The 18,768-nt window shown below is 44.7% G+C and overlaps 1 protein-coding gene across 1 annotated transcript in view; it reads right to left on the bottom strand.

The window, feature by feature from the left end:
• Positions 1–2,524: 2,524 nt before the first annotated feature.
• HFM1 (helicase for meiosis 1) overlaps positions 2,525–18,768 on the bottom strand; it is a 79,445-nt gene continuing 63,201 nt past the window's right edge. Inside the window, exons 28-32 of the mRNA XM_054037883.1 lie at positions 17,701–17,943; positions 4,463–4,553; positions 4,042–4,153; positions 3,336–3,493; positions 2,525–3,069 (exon numbers count right to left, since the gene is read on the bottom strand). Coding sequence (XP_053893858.1) covers positions 3,003–3,069; positions 3,336–3,493; positions 4,042–4,153; positions 4,463–4,553; positions 17,701–17,943 — 671 coding nt within the window. The 3' untranslated portion in view covers positions 2,525–3,002. The remainder of the gene's footprint in view (positions 3,070–3,335; positions 3,494–4,041; positions 4,154–4,462; positions 4,554–17,700; positions 17,944–18,768) is intronic.

Here is an 18,768-nt window from a genome sequence, read left to right as displayed (position 1 = left end):
TGAATTACAAACAAACTGATGATATTCCCCAAAACATGGAGGATAGGTTATTGATGAACAGCATATGAAATGAAAAATTTCATATGGGGAGGAAAACTATCAGAAGAGATCTGAAATTTGGCTATAGAAAATTAACCAGTTTGAAGATGTAAAAATTCCAATAATAATTACTAACCCCCTACACTTGGGTAAGCTTTAATTTAAGGGGAAAAGAGAGTAACTTCAAAGCTAATATCTTCAAGATAATATTATCAATATAAAACTAGCAAATGTAGATGAAGTATAAAGGCTCAAATTCAGGCGGTGTTCAATTTTGGGGCACATACAGGCATATCTAATTTTGCAAAGGAGCAATAATATGGGCCTTGTTCTGCACCACACACAGCTCACCAAAAAGCTCTTCATATTGGCCTATATCATCTCCTTCTGTAGGAAAGAGCTACCATGTTTCCTATGAGGTCTAGATCTTTTTCTAAACATTTGGTAGGTTGGAAAGTACTTTGAATTGGCACTGTCAATTTAGATTTATCATGTAATATGTGGTTTTAGATCTTTTGCCTTCCCCTACTGTTGGCTGTCTCCTAACAAGGAAGGTTACCATAATTCCATAAAATGCTGGATTTTTTTAAAATTCAGTTAAAATAATTTGCTATCGGAATCTGTAATTGCATGTACTAAAAACACTTATTACACAATAAATCTAAATTGACAATACTAATTTAAAGCGCTTTCCAACTTACAAACAACTAAGATCTAGGCCCCACTGAAGACAACTCAATGGAAATATCTCACTCAATGTGCAAATGTGGCCAAAACAGTCAATAGCAAGGGAAAGAAATTATTGGAGGGGAAAAAATCAGAAAACGTATCCTGCTCATTTTGATTAGGTGCTAAGCTGAAGTTGTCAACTCAGAGTGCTCAACATATTATAGAATAGAATAGAATAGAATAGAATATCAGAGTTGGAAGGGACCTCAAGAGGTCATCTAGTCCAACCCCCTGCTCAAAGCAGGACCAATTCCCAGCTAAATCATCCCAGCCAGGGCTTTGTCAAGCCGGGCCTTAAAAACCTCCAAGGAAGGAGACTCCACCACCTCCCTAGGTAACGCATTCCAGTGTTTCACCACCCTCCTAGTGAAATAGTTTTTCCTGATATCCAACCTGGACCTCCCCCACCGCAACTTGAGACCATTGCTCCTTGTTCTGTCATCTGCCACCACTGAGAACAGCCGAGCTCCATCCTCTTTGGAACCCCCCTTCAGGTAGTTGAAGGCTGCTATCAAATCCCCCCTCATTCTTCTCTTCTGGAGACTAAACAATCCCAGTTCTCTCAGCCTCTCCTCATAAGTCATGTGCTCCAGACCCCTAATCATTTTTGTTGCCCTCCGCTGGACTCTTTCCAATTTTTCCACATCCTTCTTGTAGTGTGGGGCCCAAAACTGGACACAGTATTCCAGATGAGGCCTCACCAATGTCGAATAAAGGGGAACGATCACGTTCCTCGATCTGCTGGCAATGCCCCTACTTATACAGCCCAAAATGCCGTTAGCCTTCTTGGCAACAAGAGCACACTGTTGACTCATACCCAGCTTCTCGTCCACTGTGACCCCTAGGTCCTTTTCAGCAGAACTGCTACCTAGCCATTCGGTCCCTAGTCTGTAGCAGTGCATGGGATTCTTCCGTCCTAAGTGCAGGACTCTGCACTTGTCCTTGTTGAACCTCATCAGGTTTTTTTCTGCCCAATCCTCTAATTTGTCTAGGTCCCTCTGTATCCGATCCCTACCCTCTAGTGTATCTACCACGCCTCCTAGTTTAGTGTCATCTGCAAACTTGCTGAGAGTGCAGTCCACACCATCCTCCAGATCATTAATAAAGATATTAAACAAAACCGGCCCCAGGACCGACCCTTGGGGCACTCAGTCTGTCAAAATGGGTGTGTTTTTGCACTCTGATTTTCAATTGTGTAGTTTCTGTTTGCTTGTCTTGATTGTGTTTTCTAATTCATGGTCTGTTTTGATTTATTCTCCAAACATTTTCGAAACTGAATATTAAGGATAAGAAAATCAAAAATACAAAACCAAAACAATGGTATTTCCTTACTTTTGAGTGTTTAACCGTGTAACTGTAACATTTTCTTAATATAGATTTTTATGTAATATTATATATATCCATAACTGTATTAATTTGGGAAGCCTAATATTCAAGCATAGGTGCTTTAACAGGACGCTTAAATCCAATATTAGTATGTACAAATCAGACTTAAAATGCATAAATGCCCATTTTATAAGTTTATGTGGCAATGTCAACACCCAAATACTACGTCCAGATATTCTCTGTGGACATATTTTAAAACTGTCTTGTGGTCCATTCTGAGATACATTTTGCATGGACAATACTATACAACGTTTTAATGCTGACAAATACATTACAGGCTTATAGCGCTGTAGAAAGAAATATAGAGTACAGAATATATTAAATAATTCAGTCTATTTCTTTTTATTTGTAAATCTCATTGTTTCAGAAAAAAATCAGTATTATGAAAAATTCAGTCTAAATGGGATACCTACCAGACATCATAAAAACAAATAGCATAAGAAATTTGTTAATGAACAACATTTCAGTTACTCAGAAATGTGTTTTGTGAGCACATGCATATTACAAACAGCATCTTTGTTCTTATGGTAAAATTACATATGATTTATACAAAAAGTGCTTAGCTTGAAAACTATCCCCTTTAATGAGAGACTGTCAAATATGTTTATCATTCCAATCCTAAAAACAGCAAGTTAGATAAACAAAGATTTTAATAACTTTTTAAAAGATAAAACATACATGGAATTCTGTAAATAAATTAGCTAGCAATTTCATTATCTAGTCTGTGTAGCAAAGATGGCTATTAATGAACAGCTATTAAAGAAAATCCTCTAACTATATTTAAAGTTTTCATTCTGGAAATGAGAGTATAATATGTTTCAGCACTTACGATATATCTTGTTTATGTTTTAGAAAATGCCATCAAATATTCCAAGAAAAGGCTTAATGTCATTGGTTTCATCGTCTGAAAGATATCTAATGAAAATGAAGCAAACCAAAAGAATTAAATTGTGAACAATACTTTATACCAAAAACCATGAAATTAGAATATTATTTATAAAACAGCCAGGAAAGATCTGTATCCAAAAAATAATTTTAAAGTCTATCTGCATGAAAAGCTAATTACGACTATTAAAATAAAAACTTGTAAGTTAGAAAGAAGAGCTTTGCCTATGACCTAAGATCCTCAGTACCTTGAAGGATAAGAATCTACAACAGAATACACAAATCATTTTTATTACCTGACATCAATTTCTTTTTTCCTTTCTTTGTTGCAAATAAAAAAATTCTCCTTTCCAATGAATTGAGAAGAACCTGAGATTATTTCTGAGTTAGGAGAAAACTCTCTGTTTTTCAACTCTTGTAGAGGATTTGGATGTTTTCTTTTTTGAAAGCTGAACTGAAATGTATAGGTTACAAAATAAACATGATTAAAAATAACTAATTTTAAGACAATCTTCCATATTGTAATAAACTCTAATATATACAGTAGCATGCAATCAAAGCTATGCTTAATGTGATAGGATTCAAACTCTAAAAATAAAGATTTGATATATAAAATTGAGATTACACTAGTCAATGGGATATACATGTGATTAAGGTTCAGCATGGGCTTAAGTGCTTTGTTGAATGAAAGCCTAAAAAACCAACTGGCTTGTTGAAATCAGTTCCAAAACACTGCATAATGGAATTTATCGGTCAAAATTCAGGTCCTATTTCTTTTTGTAAGTGAAGGGCACACAAAGCCAAAAATGGATGAATATACATATTTTAAGAACTAAGATAGCTTCCACAAAAATGTATGTGAATAGACACACCAGTCATCCAAATATCCACAGACAACTGAACGTGGCAAAACTGAATAAGTCCAATATAGCAAACAAGTTTACAAAAAAAATCACTTCACTGCATTGCAAGAAATCCTGTTATAAATATATCTTTACTTACAGTATTCGTATTTCCATATTGTACAGATAATTTCTTTTCTGATGGTGCATTTAATGTGGAAAAGGCAGAATTTTGTAGATGAACATCAGACTTATCTTGTAACATGCAAAAACTGAAAATGTAGAAAGTTTGGATAATTTAGATATTTGTGCATAAGCATAAATGGTTTTCTCAAAGTTCAGTGCTTTCAATTTCTATCCCTCCAGGTCTAAGTTTATTTAAAATAATTCAAAAATTAACTATTTAAAGTAGTTTTTTAAAATGTTCAAACTTCTGACTTTAGAGCTTGTATTCCAGCTACTTAGTTCTCAAGCTTTCCCAAAACCTCAGGGACACACTGATACAAATTTAATAATACATATGTCCCTCAAATATAGACAATGCTTTTACTGAACTGAATAATAACTAGTATTATACTTACTTTTTTGAAATGTCACTTGTGACTTTGCTCTCTGAATTCTGAAACAGTGGTTTACATTCTATTGTACTTTGAAGGCAAGTGTTTCCAGATCCTATATTAGAATGATAATTGTAAAATATAGTCACAAAATAGCCAAAGAACTCCTTATGAATCCTTTCTGGAATTCCAGAAGTCATAGTCTCACAAAGGAACTTTAATATTCATCAAGTTTTAATGTTTGTTTGGCTTTTTGATTAATTTTAAAATGTCGAGGGAAACAGTCAAACTATCAAACCTGAAGAGTCACATATCCTCTGAAAGATTCAAAGCTATTTCTTTCTTACTGTTCCATGAGTGTTGGTCTTATACCACTATAGAAAAAACTGAATGAGTCAAATATTCTGCTGGTGTAAATCCATGACATCAGTGGATCAATTTACTGATAGTCTGTGTGGTTCCCTGGATTGGGACCTGAATTGGGGCTCAGAAGATGTATGTTCTATTCCTAGCTCTGCTATGTTATTTTCAGCAAGTCACTTTACCTCTCTGAGCTTCCATTTCTCTTCCCACCCTTTGTCTTTAGCTATTTAGATTTCAAGCACTTCAGGGCAACAACTATATATGTTGTACTATATGTTTATACAGTGTCTAGGCACAATGGAACCCCAATTGCAGTTGAAGCCTCTAGGTGCCACAGTAATAAAAATAATAACTAACAATAATAAATTTGGTCCTCCTTTGTCTATATTGGCAAAAATGTGACCCAAAAATTCACCACAAGTAGCAAATCTGGAAATGGAGGTTACTTACCTGTAACTGGGCATTCTCTGAGATGTGTGGTCCCTATCCTTATGCCACATGTGGAACGCAGGTGCTCCATGCACCTGAGACCAGAGATTTCTAGCAAGTAGTGTCCTTGCCTGTGTAGTTGCTCCCCTCATTCTTTATACTGAGGGAATAAGAGGGGGTGTAGATGGACACCTGTCCAGGTCTTCCTCTTAGCATGAACTAGACAGGATCCGAAGCAGAGGGGAAGAAGAGTGGGTGGTGGAAAACAGATAGGAACCACACTTCACAAAGAACCTCCAGTTATAGGTAAGAAAAAAAAGTTATTAACCTTTTGTAACTGTTGTTCTTTGAGATGTGTAGCTTATGTTCATTCCACGCTAGCTGTGTGTGCACCGTATGCACAGTTGCCAAAGATTTTTCCCTTAGTGGTATCCATAGGACTGGCTCTAGCGCCCCCAGAGCCATGCATGTATGCTCTGGTATAAGGGGTACTGCAGCTCCGCATCCTCTCAGTTTCTTCTTGCCAATAACTCCAACAGAGGGGTAGGAGGGTGGGTCATGGAATGGACATGAGTACCACATCTTGAAGAACAATAGTTACAAAAGGTTAGCAACCATTTTTACTTCTTTGAGTGCTTGCTCACATCCATTCCATGCTAGGTGACTCACAACCAGGACCCTCAGAGGTTGGCTTGGAGTTTATGGACCTGCTGACTGAAACATCACTCTTCCAAAACTGGCATTGTCACGTGTCTGCTGGTGATGGCGCAGTGGGACGTGAAGGTATGAACCGATGACCATGTCGCAGCTCTGCAGATATCCTGGATTGATATTTGTGCGAGGAACACTGACAAAGCCTGAGCTTTCGTAGAATGAGCAGTCACAATGGCTGGAGACGGAACCTTCACCTGCTCGTAACAAGCCCGGATACAGGGCTTACTCCTCTCAATATAGAAGGCCTAAGGTATGGAGCTGATATTCCTCAGCAGTCTTGTGAAGTTTTGGGAAGTAAACAGGCAGAAAAATGTCCTGGTTGTTGTGGAATTGTGACACCACCTTTGGTAGGAAGGCTGAATAGGGGCACAGCTGAACCTTGTCCTTGGTCACTGTATAAGGGGGTTCTGACAGCAGGGCTTTGATCTTGGAGATCCTTCTGACGGAGGTGATTGCCACCAGGAAAGCAATCTTCCAAGACAGAAGTAGTAAGGAACAAGATACTAATGGCTCAAAGGGTCTTCCCTCAGAGACCACGGAGGCGCCATATCCGCTTCCGCCTCCAGGTGGTGCCAGGGAACTGGTGACCAATGACCGGCTGGAAATTGTTGCAATGGGATTATAGACGGTTTTCCTCTAGATGGTGCTATGATGGTTGGTGCCACGATGAAGCTCACCGCCCCTTGATCCCTTCTATTACCGGTAGCCGTGGCCGTCAGGGGACCTTGGGGGGTGGATGGGTTTGGGAGGGATATCAGATCCTTTGCCAACTGGAAAGCCTCCGGAGTTGAAGGGGCCCGCAGGCACGAGTTCCCACAACCACTCTTGGGAGTCAGGGGTGGGCCCTGGACTGGACTCCATGTCTAGGTGGAGTCGCTGGAGCTAACGGAGGCCCTGGGAAGGACAAGTGGTCCAGCGTGGGACTCAATGCTCTAGTCAGTCCTCGCTTGTCACTCTTCAGCACCAGAGAGTGCCCACTCTCGGCACGCTATTTCTTATGCTTATTCCTTGGCACCAGGGATGGAGAATGGTGCAGGGAAAAGCATGATGCCGGTGGAGCGCTTTGCATGGAAGCCGAAGTACAGAGTGCCGATTCGGAGCAGCTCACCTCTGAGGCTGTTCTGAGGGCTGCCTCCATGAGTAAGGCCTTCAGATGAACGTCTCTATCTTTTTGAGTGCACAGTCTGAAGCCCCTGCAGATCTGGCACATCTCCGTAACATGAGTTTCCCCAAGGCACTTTCGATACTAGAATGTGGGTCACTTACTGGGCTTGCCGCAGGAGGCACATGGCTTGAAGCTTGATGAAAGTCCCTCAACGACACGGACTACTATTCACACAATATACACTAACACTAGGTAAGAACTATATACACTAACTACAAAAACTATACAATATAGTACAAAGTCCATATCACTGGGAAAGAAGCCTAGCAAGAGGGATTGTTCCAAGTAACCATCATGGGCGGTAGGAAGGAACTGAGAGGGTGCAGAGCTGGCGGCACCCTTTATACTGGCACATACTCGTGCAGCTCCATGATGTGCTAGAGCCAGACCTACTGATACCGTGAAGGGAAAAATCTCTGGCAACTGTGCACATGGCATGCACACACCTAGCATGGAATGGTCATGAGCAAGCACTTAAAGAAATCTCCATTTCTCCTTTGAGTGCTGGTCCCTAATGTATATTCCATACCTGGTAAGTGGTACTCAAAGAGGAAGGGGTGTGAGGATGCAGTTGATATATATGTCTGTAATACTGTTGTCCCAGCTGCTGAATCTGCAGAAGAGGCTTGGAATAAGGTGTAATGCTTTGTGAAGGTAGGGATGGAACTTCAGGTTTCTGCCTTACAAATATCCAGTATAGGTACATATTGAAGAGATGTTATTGAGATTGCCTGTGCTCTACTGGAGTGGGTCCTTCCCCGCAGAGAAAAGAGATGTGCCAACTGATAACAAAGAGTGATACAGCAAGAGATCCACTTAGAGAGTCTCTGAGCAGATAATACTTGTCCCCATGATCACTCTACTATAGTGACAAAAAATGTAGACATTTTCCTGATTGGTTTCACTCTTTGAAGGTAGACTGCTAGAGCCTGTCTAATGACCAGGGAATGAAGACTCCTTTCTCTCACTGGAAACATGAGGTTTTGGAAAGAATACAAGTAAGTGAATAGATTGATTTATGTGAAACTCAGAAATTATCTTAGGGATGAACTTTGGGTAAAAGGTGAAGGGAAAACTTCTCCTTATGAAATGTGGTGTATGGTAGATCATCCATAAGTGCTCCCAGTTCATTCACCCTTCTGGATGATGTGATGGCAATGAGAAAGGTGACTTCAAGTATACAGACATCGACCACATGGTCAATGGTTTACAGGGTGGCTTGGTAAATATTGAAAGTACAAGACTGAGGTCCTATTGCAATGTTGGCTTCACTACTGGTGGGAAGGTCCTTGTGATTCCCGTAAAGAATCTGATAGTATGGATATAGTATGAAATACTGGGAGTAGAACTGTTTCCCTTGATGTTGAAGGGAAAACATAGACCCACTTTGGAGGAGAAAATCCACCACCTGCCAGAGGATCTCCTCAGGAGATCCCTGAGGAGAGGCCAGGAAGGGGGTTTGTTCAGAGGAGGGGAAAGGAACTCAGCAGTGTAGTCAGAGTGGATATCTAGTACCCACTTCTTCATTGTTATTGTCCTCCAGTTGTGGGCAAAGTACACTACATGGACACCAAAACTTTGCGGGAGGATGGGCGACAAGCGATGGCATCAGTAATGGTATGCAGTTCTAAAGCTTCCCATCAACAGTAACTCTTGGACAGCAGATGGGTTTGAGTGGCTGAGGTTGAGGAGGCTGCATACCTGTCTTTGTCCTTTCTGGAATTTGCATGATGGCTCATATAAGTGCTGGTGACAGAAAGGCTGGTGAAGAGGCCTTGGCTTACACATCTGTTTGTGGTGGTTCCTCTTCGGGACCGAGGTATAACTACCCAGGATGTATGGGACTGTCTTGAGTCTTTTAATGGGTGTAGTGACTCATCTGTCTTCTCATTAAAGTGATGAGACTCAAAGGGCAAGTCCTCAATGGTACTCTGTACCTCCCTGGAGAACTCCGAAGAGTGGAGCCACAATTCATGTCTCGTAACTGTCACTGTGGCTATGGATCTAGGTCTGGTGTCAGCCGTGTCCATGCCGCTTGCAATGATGTCTTAGCTACCAGTTTGCCCTCATCAATAAGAGTTTGGAATTGGATACTCTCTTCCTGAGGGACTTTGGATAGGAATGGATAGGAATGTGCTCCAGGAAGGCCGCCGAGGACACCTGAGCTCTGGTCGAGTGGGCCCTCACGATTGGGACTTGTGCCAGCTCGTACCAGGTCCCGATGCAGGAGGTGACCCAGTTGGAAATCCTCTGCAAGGACACCATAAGGCCCGTCATCCTGTCCGCTGTCACAATGAAGAGCAGGGTCGACTTGCGGAAAGGCTTGGTATGCTCCAGGTAAAATGCCAGGGCACGTCTGATGTACAGGGCTTGCGTCTTCCTTTCTTCACTAGTGGTGTGTGGCTTGGGAGAAAATACCAGGAGGAAGATGTCCTGGTTAACATGGAAGGAAGACACCACTTTCAGCAGAAAGGTCAGATGTGGTCGCAGCTGAACCTTGTCCTTGTAGAACACCGTATATGGGGCCTCTAATGACAGGGCTTTAATCTCTGAGACTCGTCTCGCTGACGTTACTGTTACAAGGAAGGTGACCTTCCATAACAGGTCGGAAAGGGAACAGGAGCCCAACGGCTCAAAGGGTGGGCCTGTGAGCCTAGAAGGAACCAAGTTAAGGTCCCACTCTGGGGACAGGAGCCTGGACTGGCAGGAAGAGGCTCTCGAGGCTTCTCAAGAATCTGACCGACATGTCATGAGAGAACACCATCTGACCTTGGATCGGAGGGTGAAAGGCGGAGATGGCCGCGAGAGGGTCCCTGATTGAAGAGTGTGCCAGACCCTGGTTCTTCAGATGGAGAAGGCAGTCTAGGATAGACTGTACGGATGAGCGCAACAGAGAGATACCGTGCTCGGACGCCCAGTGGGAAACCTGTCCAAGGGGACGAGGTTAAGTTGCTCTAGTGGAAGGCTTCATACTTCCCAGGAGGACCTGTTGGACCTCAAGAGAGCAGGTCCTCTCCTCCGGGTTCAGCCACGCAGCCTCCACACCGAGAGGTGGAGGGGGGCGAGATTGGGATGTATGAGACGCCCATGGTCCTGAGACAGCAGGTCCAGTTGGTTGGGCAGGGGCCAAACCAGTGCTGGCACGGCCATGCCAGGGCGATCACGATAACTTGTGCCTTGTCTCTCTTGATCTTTGCCAGGGCCCTGCTGATGAGCAGACTTAGCAGGAACTCATACATCAGGCTCCCAGACCACAACAGGAGGAAGGCATCAGAGAGAGAGTCCTTGCCCAGACCCTGCAGAGAACAACGATGACATTTTCTGTTTTGTCTGGTGGCGAACAGGTCCACTTGGGGAGATCCCCACCTCTGGAAGATCATGCAGGCTACCTCTGGGTGGAGTGACCACTCGTGATGAGAGGAGAAGAACCTGCTGAGGTGATCTGCCAGTATGTTTCTGATGCTGGGAAGATGACAAGCTTCCAAGTGGATCTTGTAGCTGATGCAGAAATGCCACTTATGGAATGACTCTTGGCAGAGAGCCGACAAGCATGCTCCCCCTTGCCTGTTGATGTAGAACATCAAGGCTGTGTTGTCCATCACTCTCACCGCTTTGCCCATCAGGTGCGGTAAGAAGACTCCTCATGCCAAGCGGACCACTCTGAGCTCTTTGACGTCTATCTACAACATCATGTCTTCTGGGGACCACATGCCCTGGGTCTGAAGGTCGTCGAGATGTGCTTCCCCAGCCGAGGTCCCAGGTGTCCGATATCAACTCCATCGAGTGACAAGGGCTCTCAAATTGAACTCCCTCCAGGACTGCCCTGGGGCTGGTCCACCATTGCAGCGAGGTAAGTATCGTCAGTGGGATGGTAACGACCTTTTCCAGGTGATCTCTGAACTGGGAATAGACCGTCACCAGCCACAGATGTAAGGGGCGCATCCAGAGCCTGGCATGGTGACCGACATACGTACATGCTGCCATGTGGCCCAGCAGGCAAAGGCAAACCCTAGCCATGGTCAGGGGGAACGCACAGACTCCCGCAATGAGGTCCTCCAACGCTTGGAACTTCTCCTGCAGCAGAAATGCCCTGGCACATGTGGAGTCGAGCACCACTTTGATGAACTCTATTCTCTGCACCGGAACTAACGTCGACTTTTTGTCATTTACGAGCAGTCCCAGGGATCAGCAGGTGGCCTGCAGCACCTCAACATCCCTTTGGACTTGGGAACTGGAGTGGCCTTTGATGAGCCAGTTATCGAGGTATGGGTAGATCTGGATATCCCGACGCCTGACGTAAGCGGCTACCGCTGACATACATTTGGTAAACACCCTGGGTGCTGTCAGTAGGCCGAATGGGAGGACCACAAACTGATAGTGATCGGGTCCCACCGTAAATCGTAGGAAGCATCTGTGACCTTGAAAGATCGCTACGTGGAAATATGTGTCCTTCAAGTTGAGGGCGGCATACCAGTCTCCAAGATCCAGGGAGGGAATGATGGAGGCCAGTGAGACCATGCAGAACTTCAATTGCTTTAGGTATTTGTAGAGGTTGCGCAGGTCCAGGATGGGCCGTAGACTGCCCTGGGCTTTGGGGATTAAAAAGTACAAGGAACAGAACCCCTTGTTCCTGTACTCGTGAGGAACTTCCTCCATCTCCCCCAACTGCAGCAACCCTTCTACCTCCGGCGCGAGGAGACTCTCTCATGAGAGGGGTCCCTGAAGAGGGACGGGGAAGGGGTGGTGGGAAGGAGGGGTAGAAAGAAACTGGAGCATATAACCCTATGCCACTGTATTGAGGACCTAGCAGTCTGAAGTTATAGTGGTCCATGCAGAGAAGAAAAAGAAAGGCTGTTGGAGAAAAGTGGGAAAGATGGATCTGGGGTATAGTCTGGTAGGTTGCCCTCGGGCGCACCCTCAAAATGCTCGCTTGCCACCCTGCTTATTGCGGGTTGAGCCTGATTGGGCAGAGGGTGGAGGTGGGTGGCTGGGATGGCGCTTGCCGGGGTTGGCTCCCTTGGCACTGAGATTGCTGTGGTTTGAACCGCTTACAGGCTGGACTGGGGACGTACAGCCCTAGAGTTTTCAGGATAGTGCAGGAGTCCTTTAGTCCATGCAGCTTACTGTCTGTCTGCTCTGCAAACAGGGCCTGGTTGTCAAAGGGGAGGGCCTGCATCGATTGCTGAGCTTCAGTCAACAAGCCAGAGAGGAGCAGCCAGGTTGCCTGCCACTTGGAGATGGCTGAGGCCATGGTGCAAGCCACCGAGTCTGCTGCATCTGAAACTGCCTGGAGGGCCGCTCTGGCTGCAGCTGTGCCTTCCTCGAGGATCGCCCGGAATTCCTTCCTGGACCATTCGGGAAGTGAAACCTCAAACTTGGCCATGGCCTGCCACATGTTATAATTGTAGCCATCAAGGAGGGCTTGGTGATTGGCCACTCTCAATTGAAGGCTGGAAGACAAATAAATTTTTCGCCCAAACAGATCCAGTCTCCAAGTTTTTATTCTTGGGCATAGCCCTGGTTTGACCCTGCCTCTCCCTCTGATTAACAGCCTCAACTACGAGTGAGTTTGGGACCAGGTGAGTGTACAGGTACTCGTGACCTTTAGCTGGCACAAAGTATTTTGAAATGGGGGCAGGAAGGAGGGGGTTTGCCATAGGACATTAGTAATTTTCGATACCTCTTCATATAGGGGCAAAGCCACCCTAGCAGATGCCGTAGAGCAAAGGACGCTGACCAGGGTGTCCGCTGGCTCCTCTAGCTCCTCTTTGTGGAGCCCAGGTTGGAGGCGACCCTTTTCAATAGTTCTTGATGAGCTTTAGCATTATCTTATGGAACTAGGTGAGAAGGACCCGTAATAGCTTTGCCTGGAGACGATGAGGAAGAAGCCAGTGCCATAGGAGCTGTCATATCCTCTGGTGGTCCCTCTGGCTGTTCCCCTGGGTCCTCATGGGCCTGGGGGGGGGGTCTTCTCTTCTGGGGCCTCCACCTCCGGGAAGGGTGGGATGCTGAAGCCAAATGGCCTATCCGAGGCTCCCGACATTGACCGGATGCCCTGCGAAGACTGGGTAAACTCCCAAGGGTTCCAGGGTTACCAGGCCGCTGGCCACTGGCCTTGGAGCCATGGGGTTGGTTGCGGTGCCGATGACGTAGATGGTACCGCCGGTGCCAGGGCTTGTCCCAATGTCAAGGACTCCTGCTCAGTGCCAGAGCCAGAAGCAGAGGGGTTGCTGTCAGGTGACCATGATCGGGCAGACTGTTGGCCCTTCTCTGTGTAGTGCCAGCTGCTATGCCTAGACATAGACCTGTCCGATCGAGACGAGTTCCTCACGCAGGACCTTGGGGACTGGCAGCATTTGGCTGATCGTTGTTGGTAATCCGTCGATCTACACCTCATGCTGCTCGACTGGTACCGGGATCTAGACCGGGCTCGGGAGCTGGAATGGGCCAGTTGTTGGATCTCCCTCACCGTGGGGATCCGTGTCTTGGCAACAAGTGTCAGCGGGTGAGTGACTGGTGGCTCTGCTCAAACTATCAGTCACATGATCAGTGCCGAGGCATTGGAGACATGAAGGGCCAGTCTTGATGCTCTTGCCGGGGGGGGCGTGTGCCTCTGTAGGTATGCGCCAGGTTACCGGTGAGCTGTGCCTCGAATCCTGCTGTTGGTGCCCAGGGTCCGGAGCCTGAAGAGGGCTTCGCTGAGCTGGCCTCCCAACTTCTGATGGGGAGCGGTGCTGCTGAGGAAGTGACACACAGGGAGATCCCAAGGCGCGTTTACCCCTGCACTGGGGTACTGCCAGAGCCGGTGTGGGTGGCACTGGTAGCATCAGGATCTACTGCACTGCCTGCAGGGCGTCGGGTGTCAACGGGACCTCCAGTTGACAGAGGCCCTTGTCACTGTCTGGCGTGGCAGGCATGTTACGGGATGGGCTAGACCGCTCGACTTGAGCTGGGGCCCGACTCCCTGACGGAGGTGCTGAGCCACCCAGCACAGGTCTTAGCTCTCCTCCGGCCCTCTCCTTTCTCTTATGGCAGTGCTTCCCAAACTTGGGACGCTGCTTGTTTAGGGAAAGCCCCTGGCGGGCTGGGCCGGTTTGCGTACCTGCTGTGTCCGCAGGTGCAGCCGATCGCAGCTCCCACTGGCCGTGGTTCGCCGCTCCTGGCCAATGGGAGCTGCTGGAAGTGGCACGGGCCGAGGGACATACTGGCTGCTGCTTCCAACAGCTCCCATTGATCTGGAGCAGTGAACCGCAGCCACTGGGAGCCGCGATCGGCCGGACCTGCGGATGCGGGCAGGTAAACAAACCGGCCCGGCCCACGAGGGGCTTTCCCTAAACAAGCGGCGTCCCAAGTTTGGGAAACACTGTCTTACGGGAAGTGGGAGATCTTCCCCTTGTGGTCCTCTTTGGCTTCTTGGCCAGAACCAGGAAGGGGGATCGGTGCCAGCTTGTAGACTGCGCTGGCAGGGCACTCCGCACCGACGCTGCGGTGCTCAGGACTGAGTCAGATTTCTGGTCCAGTGTCGGCATTAGCACTGACTCCATCAGGAGTGCCCGGAGATGGATGTCTCTCTCCTTTTTTGTCTGGGGTTTAAAGGATTTACCGATGTGATACTTTTCACTTATGTACCCTTCGCCCAGACACCTTAAACAACTACTGTGCGGTTCGCTGATGGGCATAGGCTGCTTACAATGATCACAGGCTTAAAGCATGGGGACCGGGATATGAGTCCCGTCTGGGTCTGGCTAAATTAGAGCCAACACTAAGGGAACTATTAACTACATACAACTATTTTACAGGAAAACTTTCATAAGAAACACTGAATGAGCACAGACGTTCCAGCACCATCACTGGCGGCAAGAAGGAACTGAGGGTGGGGGGAGCCAGAGGGCGCCAGAGCTGGTCCCCTACAGATACTACTGAGGGAAAAACTTCCGGCACCATTGCATGTGGCGAGCACACACACCTAATATGAAATGGACATGAGTAAGCACTTGAAGAAGAGGAGGAGGTTGGAGGATATTTTTGCCTTATCTCACCCTCACAGAGTTAAGTTTCAGTCTGTCCCTGAGTGCAAAGCATTATGGTAGTCAGAACCGATGGATCTAGTGTGACTATGGGCATGGTCATCAGTGGACCCTGATGGGAGTCAATCAGTATCATCAAAGAGGAGTCCAACTTGGAAATTTCAGTTGGTGCTGATCTTTCAACTTATGAGTTGGAGCCAGAGCCAGAACCGACGGATCCTTTCTCCTTCGCACCTTACCCTTGTGGCCAGAAGATTTAGGTGGACCTAAGTTTTTAGGACTCTCACAACTTGAACAGAGACAGAAAGGGATCCTTTCTTTTAAGAGCAGATAAAGAAAGGGATATATTCTTATGTCTATGAGAGTGCCCCTTACTCTCATGAAAGGCCTAAGCTAATGATTCCTTCGGAAGTTGGGCTTAACAACTCTGGCCTCTATTCCAGAGCTTGTCCTCAAAGGGGCACTGCTCACAGCCTGAAGCCGATATACAGGGAATTCTCCCCAGCCTGGATCTGATGGGGGTCTCATGGCCTTCTCCACAAGATACTTCCTCAGTCAAAGTTCTCGTCCATCTCAGTTTCAGGGAGGGAAGCAGCAGCTGTTGCTGCACTTGGCAGAGATATAAGCCTCCCCAAGGTAGTAAAGGCAGCATTAGTGTTCATCACTGATCGAGAAGGAGCAGGTATAGGAGAGACAGTTCTTAAACCTTGGGACTCTGGCCACAGTCCTTCTCCCAAAGGGAAAAATGGGAAAGGTCCCTGAGGTGGGGGAAACTATTAAAATGGTAAAATACTAGAACTATGTACAAGATGTTTATAGATAGGTAGACAATACTCTTTGGAGACAGAGGATTCTGACTCAGGCCATGCTGCAGTAAGAAGGAACTGGAGAGGTGTCAGTTCAAATCACCCCTTATACCTTCGGTATGGAACATGAGAACCACTGCACAAGTGTGGTCCAACAGACATTATTTGCTAGAAATCTCTAGTCTCAGGTGCATGACGCGCCTGTGTGCCCACATGTGGAATACACATAGGGACCACCATTCAAAGAAGAAACTAATTTAGACAGGTGTTTTTACCATTGTATTGTTCAACTCTGCTCAGAGTGGGGATAGACAAAATGGTGGTGAAAACAACTTAGTCTGCTTGAGCCCTATCTATGCTATAGTTCCTGCCATTGCTACCACCAGGGGTGAATTAAGGGTCACATTTTGCAGTGTAGATGCAGCCTATTCTAAGACTTTAATTTAACATTTGTTACTTGTTCTGATGCTGTTAAGACGATTAATTTTAAAGTTTACATTTATCAACACTGCAGCATAAATAAAAAAACAACAAATTCACATATTTACAAAATTATCACAATAATTCTGAATTGATCTATCATTTGACTTTCATGATAATGTGGAGACTTTTAATACACTTGTTCCCTTAGATAGCTTTTCTATTGATTTTAAGCATGTATATAGCTGCAGAAGAACAGAAGGAAATACATTGCAAGGTCATTTATGGTTACATTCACTTGTGAGAACAATGAATGCATAATTCAATATGCAATTTAACAAAGGTTTATTTTGTCTTCAAAACCATACCACTTATTGAAACACAGAAAGCAGGAAGGCCAAAACAATTCTTAATTCTCAGGAACCATTCTTCTTCCAACTTGAAGCATGCATCTTGATAAAGCTATCCTACCCAGGCCCTGGTGAGTAAGCCCAATTCTGCAAATTCCATTTACTTCAATGAGATTTGAAGGTGCTCTGCACCTTCTAGAAATGGGCCTAAAATGTGAATATTTACATGGAGACACAGGGGAAGAAAGGAAACTTTCCATTCTCCCAATCTGTATTCTAATCTAATACTGTGGAGGCTCTTCCAGTCATCTATCTTTGTGAGAGAGATTGGTTATGGACTCAGTCAGAAAGAACCTGCTTCAGACTGTGATTGTGAATAGGGAATAATACACATGGAATCAGGTCCCTTAACCTGATTAGGATATAATTTATGGGAAAAGGGTGGATACAGTGTCTGTAATTCAGGCCACAGGAAGGGAGAAATGTTTGGCAGTTGCAAAGTAATTTCACAGCATTTAGACAGTAGAACTTGCCTGCTGGAAAAAGGCAAAATCTGTTGATCTTAAAACCTCTGAAGTCTATGATAATTTAGAGGGCTAGCAGGTGCTGAGTCTATAATTTGTTGGTAAGACCTACAATTAATTGTACCAAATTGGTGACAATTGAAGTGAAAACATTAACTATTTACCTGCTCATCATTTTAACAAATACCCAACTTCTGAGACTGTGAATGAAGGTTCAGTAGAAAACCATCTTTGATATTTAGGCTGCAGTAATTTTTAATGAAAAATCTGTCTTTAAACTACAATTCTAGACGGTCAATTAAGTTACCCACAGATTTTAAGTTAAATTTTACTTTAGATCATAATTAATTACTTTTAACAAAAAGGGGGTGAAGAGTTAATTTGAAGAAGATTATCTGGTGCACTGTCCATTTGGTACATACAGTGACAATTATAAACAATAGGTTACACCAAAATAATTTTACCTAAATCTTCTCTACTCTCCACACCAGTGAAAAAGCTGCTAGCATGTATCAATTTGTCATCATCAAAATCATCCCAAACTTCATCTCCCAATTCAAAGTTCACATTCAAAGCCTCTGAAAACCAAGAGCTGCTTTTATCTGCATTAGTAAAATTATGCATTAAAGATTCTTTAAGATTTTTCTTTGACGTCATCGTCTGATGGCTCTCCTCACTTACAGTCACAGAATGTTCCCAAGAGAAATCTGTAATGCAATTATAATAGGGATGTAAAACTCTGGATTGCATGCTTAAGACTATTTGTTCAACCTATAAAAAAAAAGCAAACTATGTTAGCTACACACTTTTTCTCAACATTATTTTAAGAAAAGTCATCTTCACTCCAAATTCCAGCAAGTGACCCTTATAAAGAATATTTCAAGTCACCTCTGATTTAATTTTTTTTCCAGTGTGAGAATTATGGTCTGGTGGAGTGCAAGTTTAACACTGATGAGCCCAGTCCCTTTACCTTCCCTCATTCATTTGCTCTTTATTCACTCTATTTAGTCTGACTCACTGTCTCCCTCTCCTATAAATTCAACTCCCCAAGAACTAATCACAGCAGACAAACACATTTTAAATAATTAATTTTAAAAGCATTTAACTAAAATATGTTAAGATAGCTGAACTAAAACATTATTTGAGAGTACTATGCAGAATGGAAGGGTTTCCATTTCCTTTCACTGCATGAGTAGCAGAAATGAGCATGAGCAGATGTGGCGGCAGTACACTTCTGGAGATACACATTCATGTTAGCAAAATAAGTAGAAAATACTGCTATCTTTTGAACACTGGAAATAGAACACAATTGTATACTGTAAATCGGCATATGCTAGAAATGGAAAGCACGTAATATGCAGTGTATGTATGTGAAAATAGCTTATGTGGTAGGATTGGGACCTTCATCAACAGTGATGGGAAGCAGCAGTAAAGTTTCATTGATTATTGAGATATACTCACATTTATGGAGAAATTAGAACCTTGAAAGGTATTAAAATAAAACTTCAGTTTTTAATATAGATAGAGAGAGA

This window comes from Malaclemys terrapin, chromosome 8, assembly GCF_027887155.1.
Source record: "Malaclemys terrapin pileata isolate rMalTer1 chromosome 8, rMalTer1.hap1, whole genome shotgun sequence".
NCBI lineage: Eukaryota > Metazoa > Chordata > Testudines > Emydidae > Malaclemys > Malaclemys terrapin.
This window is presented reverse-complemented; position numbering and strand designations above follow the sequence as displayed.